The sequence below is a fragment of the Gouania willdenowi genome, chromosome 13 (genome assembly GCF_900634775.1).
Source record: "Gouania willdenowi chromosome 13, fGouWil2.1, whole genome shotgun sequence".
Taxonomy (NCBI): Eukaryota; Metazoa; Chordata; class Actinopteri; order Blenniiformes; family Gobiesocidae; genus Gouania; species Gouania willdenowi.
The window spans coordinates 25,024,823-25,030,906 of record NC_041056.1 but is presented as its reverse complement, the minus strand read 5'-3'; the positions used below and the strand labels follow the sequence as shown (position 1 = coordinate 25,030,906).

The window sequence follows — 6,084 nt, the reverse complement described above, 5'->3', positions numbered from 1 at the left end:
AAACTTCAAAGACATGAAATGGCCGGGCATCAATCAAATGCATCACATCATAGCCGACCAACCGGATTAAACGTAATGCATTGCACCAAAACAGCATTGATACACTATGTAACCCATGGTGTTATTTAAAAAAGAATTGCACATTTTGAGAATTTGTTTTAAACTTTTAGACACATACCTTTTTACCAAAAAATGTAATTGAGGAATGAAAGTAACTAATAACTTTTACATTGCCCCCCCCTTTTCAAAAAAGTCTTTTAGAGGCTCTTGACATCCGCTCGTAGAAGTCAAATTACAGCCCGATTCAACGAGCATTAATGGAGGAGTAGTCATTTAAAAAATGGGGCCCCCTGGCACCCTCATGGCCCCATTCATACATTAGTGTATGTCAATGATTTGGTACCACCAACTGTCGTAATATTTGACTCACAAATAAATGAAAAATCGACTTTCATTTTTTTTTTTTTTTTTCGGGCTCCTTGGGGGCACCCTGGGCCCTAAATCAAAAGTTGGGCTCCGAGCGTCAATGCGTACACATCCATAGATTATATCTACCAAATTTAATCTTGATCCGATCACGAAAAACAGAGTAGTAGTGATTTTAACTAGTGTACACAACAACAACAAAGTGAGTGGTGTTTTGACTCTGGTAAAAGTAAAAGTATTGAAGTTTCTCGCTTACTTGAGTAAAAGTTAAAAAAAAGTACAAGCTATTAAATGTACTTAAATCCAAATCCAATTTATTTATAAAGCACGTCTAAACATAAACAAGGTTTGACCAAAGTGCTGTATAATAAAACATAAGATATACTGTATACAAGAAATAAACCATTGAACATTAAAAGACAATATCTGTTAAAAATGACACCGACTCACACGGTGTTAAAAGCCACAGCAACTAAATGTACTGAAGTCAAAAATTAAATGTTTTTTCAGTAATAAGACAGGGTTTGTAAACCAGCAAATTCCTTATGTTTTATGTTTTTTAAGAACTAGTAGAATACTGGTACGTGGAAACAAGTTATATCTGTTAGCTTTATGAACACCTGGAGGATTGAGCACTCATAATAAATAAAATGTTTCAAGGAAACATAAAAAAAAATGCAAATGCTGAATTCAACCCAGAGCAGCTTTGAGTTTAACATTTTCAAAAACTTGAAAATGTTCCCGTCTTTTTACGCTGTGACGTCATCTTCAAAGGTCTTAAAAGTAACAAGCTCATTTTCCAAATGTAAGGAGGAGAAAGTACCGATGTTTGTTTAAAAAAGTAAGGAGTGAAAGTCAAAAGTCGCCAAAAAAAATAAATAAATACTCAAGTAAAGTACAAATACCAGAAAAAACTATGTAAGTCACATATTTTATGTATGACTTACTTGTACTTGTACTTGTAGGTCTCTCAGATCTATGGACACAGGTCAGATAGTGGAGCCCAGAGTTTACAGCAAACACAGTGACGCTGCTTTTAGTTGTTATGCTGCAAAGAAGTCGAACAATCAATTTAAATCTAAGCTATACCCACTCCTTTTCTCTACTGTTTACAAATGAGAGGGAGATTTTTTTTAAATAATTTCATTGTCGATTTTAAACACTGTTTAACATTTTCTAAATGTTGCAGCTTTAAATCATGTAGCGCACATTGAATTGCCCTGTGTATGAAATGCACTATTAAATTTGTCTCACCTTGCCTTTTTACAGCGTAATAACATTTTCAAATCTACATCAGGTCCAGAAATCTATATTCCTTGTGTTAAATAAACACATTTATTTCAATACAACGTTTCTTTTAACTTAGTTGAGTTCAGCCACATTCAACCAAGTTTGATTAATTCCAGTGTGCAGACCATTCTGGCATCTTTTTAACTGAAAAAGTGCAACATTTTAGTATTAACACTCACTGCATGTAAATGACTGTATGTAAGGCAGTTTTATTTTGTAAAACACTCAGTTACGGATATCGTGAACTGAATTCTTTGCAGGTTTACCTCATGGTTATTAAATGACAGGCCTTGAGTTTAACAAAAACAGTCAAGTGGAGACAGGGTCACCTATAAGGGGGAAATAAAGGAAGAGCTTTTTGGGGCCCAGCCATAAAGTCAGCAAAATGATGGTCAATTGTTACATAAATCTGTGATAACCACATTTATTCATTGATATGAATAATATCCACTGCTATCCAGGAAGTGTATTATTATTTGCACCACAGTATATAACCATTTTAAAAGATGTCATTTTAATCAGAAATAAAAATGGGTTAAAAGTGACTGAAAAAGTGGTGAAATGAGATTTTAAAAAACAAAACTTATACTGGAAAATAATGGGCATGACAAATCGTTATTGTGGTTAAATTGGCCAAAAATAAAGGTGAATTATGGTGAAATAAGGTTTAAAGTGACAATAATGGGTCAATGTATGCAACAGTAGGTGGGAAAAGTGGTGGGAAGGGTTTATTAATGCCGAAAATGTCTTGAAAGTGGGAAAATCTGATGAGAGAAGTTGCAGAAATGGGAGTAATCTTGCAAAATTGTATTAAAAGGAGCAAAAATGTGGCAAGAAAAAGTGATGAAAAATGCAAAAATGTGGCAAATTTGATGTAGTTGCAGAAAGAAAGTGTCTATTTGTACGGTTGCCATACGGACCACCCCAGGTGCTATTGGTAAGGTTACCAAAGTACCTGTATGTAGCGTTTTAGGGTTAGGATTAGGATTAGGATTAGGGTTGGGGTTAGGGTTAGGGTTAAATTTAGGATTAGGTTTAGGTTATAATAACCCAATATCGCAAACATTTTTAGGGTTAGGGTTAGGTTTAATCTTAGTTACAGTCACGTGACCTAAACTGACCATTGAATGACCTATCACATGACCTAAACTGGCCAAATAGGGGTGCTATGTACGGATAGGTTGTCGGTATATTGATACGGAAACTGTACGAATAGCCACTGCCTTGCAGAAAATGAATAACAGAAGCAAAAAAATGGGCTCAAAGTGAAAAAAAAAATCTTAGTTTCTTAAAGGCATCTGGCGACTCCCTTTTAGTGTTACGCAACCCCAAAATGGGGTCCTGACCCCAAGTTTGAGAAATGTGACTTAGACAACTATACCAAACTAGAATTTACTGATCTAAGTTATATTTTGGGAACACATGTTAGTAACAACACAGGATGAGCAGACTTTGACAGCAGTCTGGTAACACATCTGAGAATGACTCGACACAAAGAATTCCTTCCTCATCCTCTATTCCACTTTTTTCCTCCTTGAGGGACCTTTAGGAATGCTTTCACTGTGTCTCCATGCTATAAACTGAGCCACGAGAAGCCTCAGACATCTTTTTTCCATTCACTTTGCACCTAATAAGATCTAAAAAAACTTTCAGTGACTCTGGTTTGGCCTTGAAGTCGATCCTTTATATCAAAGCTGTGATTACTTTCCACCTCCTTCCAGAAATATTTCTCATTAAAACTCTGCTCATAGTCTATGTGAGGAAAAGCCACAGTGACCACAGATGCCTGTGTAACCTGAAGGCACCCTAGCAGCCAGCAGGGCGAGCTGGTTTGAATAAAATGATGCCTTCAGGGTCCATCGGAGAAAAAGGACAGATTCGCTCACAAATTAGAAAAAAAAAAAAAAAAAGACCAAGTCACACTTACAGTTACTATATATTTTATGTTTACTTTTTCTTTTAAAATTATTCACTCGCTAATTCATTAAGAATTAAGCCTAGTGAGACCCCAGCAAAACATTGATCGTAATTATAATCAGTAGTTATTTGTATTGCTACTAGTAGCCAACTTAAATGTATCTGTATTTATTGAGTATTATCGCAAAGCATGATGTATTATTAACCCTAAGTCAAACTCAGAATTTTTCAGTTGGAAGTGCAGATATAATAAATAAAAATTTAAAAAAAACACTATAAAGTAAGAATGATTGGGAGGTTAAATTAGTCAAGAATAAAACAGATTCATAAAATAACCCAAAACTTGTGCTTGTTTTGAGATTGTGTTCATGTAATGATTTGCTACTGAGACCCAATATAAGTATCAATGTAAACTATTTCATTTTTTTATAAAGCAATAGGGATGTCGCGATACAACTTTTTCATTTCTGATATGATACCGATATTGCAGCCTTGCGTAACGGCCGATACCGACATTGATCCGATATCAACATGATCATACATACTTTTATTACCTTTTTTTTTTTTTTTTTTAAATAAAAATATGAATTACTTATTTTGTAGTGTGGAATGTTAGAAAAGTCTCGATCAAGTGATGTTACTCAAACAGAGAACAATACTCAGCAACGGTAGGTAAGAGAAAAACTGACCCATTTATTATTAACCTATTGGTTACATACATTTTAACCTTCAACATAATATCTACAGTATTCTACATTTGAATAAAATAAATAAAAAATGAACTGGAAAAAATAAAAAAAAATCGGAAATTTGAATCTGATATTGGTTTTCAGGCTAATATCGAACCGATAACCGATATCAGATCGGGACACCCCTATGAAGCGACAATATGCATGGTTAATAGTCGTAATGTACATCCAGAAATGCCATATTTATTTAACATGTCATACTTAGAATAAGTTACTTGTGCTACTATACAGAGTTCTGACTTTAATGCAAGCCATATTTTTTAATTTTTTATTTGATTTATTAGCATTAGTGTTTATTTCATACTCACTGGTTTTCACTGCTATACCAAACTATGACAATAGATCTTGTCCTGCTTGCTTCAGATTTCACCAGTCTGCCTCGTAGCTACAATAGCAACATTTTACAAGGTCACACTGAGCACACCTTAGTGCATTTGATTATAAAAAGTGATCAAAATACTTTTGTTAGTGACAATAATGTAACTTTGTGGCAATTAACAGCTACAGTACAACCACAATGGCTTGTGAGCAACAAAAAATGTCATTTCACACCCTGATAACTAGTACTTAATCATACATTGTGTGACAAGATATAACACTATTGAAACATCACAGCATATATTGTTGATTGAATACTTATCATGGACACTCGAGAAATATTACAAATGAAAAGAATAAACACTAAACAAAGAAAGAAAAAAGAAAATTAAGTAAAATACTGTTAATTAAATAAGGATTAAATACAAATAGAAAAATAAAAATAAGATGAAAAAAATACAAACATACAAATGTAGAAGTATAATACAGATATATACAAGAATCAGAAAGCTGTCATGTTAAAGTGAGGAGGTTTACAGTTTGATGACACGATTTGGTTCTGTATGCTGTTTTGCACTTTAAATAGGTAAATTTGTCTTATTTATGTTAAATGTGTAGTATCGTATATCGTCTCGTCTCACCTCTAGTATCTATTATTTTTTTTTAGATGACATTTGATTGGCTGTTTCCTTGGAAAGCTCATTATAGTTCTTCAACTCCATGAGTTATTGCTTATTCAGCATATCCTTCGACATAATCTTGATTATTATTTCATTTGATCTTAAAATTCAGATAAGTGAGTAAAAACGTTCTAGTTTTATCCACAGAGCGAGAGAAGCAGCCTCTGTGCTGTTTTATACCAGGTGTTCCTGAACGCAGCGCAGGCTGTAGTCTACTTTCAAGCCGGCGGGTTGGGCCACAGACCCTGGAGCGTTCACACGGTCCTAACCAGCCTGGCGCGGACACACGGGGCTCAGTGTCCGGAAAACACCGCGGTACAGCGGTTACATAGTCCGGAGGAGAACTTTTGGCCCTGTTGTCCGAGCGGTTACTCTGGATTTCGCTGCCTCTTCCACCGGTAAAAGAGCCGACACTGGGGAGTGATTGGAGTTGACAAGCCCGCTCCACTACTGTATATCCACCCCCTCCTCCACCCCCCGCCCCGCATTCACCCAACCAGGAAATCGTCGAGGTGTGCTTCTTTATCCCGCTGGTGGCTACCCCGTCTGCGGGTGGAGATGCGTCTTTTTTGAACGGCGTTTCCTTTCCAATTTCACTTCTGTGACTCTGAAAGCCGACATCCACCCCTGAAGTCAACCCGACGTACTTTGCGAGCAGAGGAGCTCCACTCCGGCCGAACAATGAGGTGGGTAAAGCGGCTCAA

At 35.8% G+C, this 6,084-nt stretch overlaps 1 protein-coding gene across 2 annotated transcripts in view; it reads left to right on the top strand.

The window, feature by feature from the left end:
* The first annotated feature begins 5,583 nt into the window (after positions 1–5,583).
* Positions 5,584–6,084, top strand: part of vaspb (vasodilator stimulated phosphoprotein b) — a 36,221-nt gene continuing 35,720 nt past the window's right edge. For both annotated transcript variants that reach the window (XM_028465221.1, XM_028465219.1), the window contains exon 1: positions 5,584–6,066. In XM_028465221.1, coding sequence (XP_028321022.1) covers positions 6,062–6,066 — 5 coding nt within the window. In that variant the 5' untranslated portion in view covers positions 5,584–6,061. The remainder of the gene's footprint in view (positions 6,067–6,084) is intronic.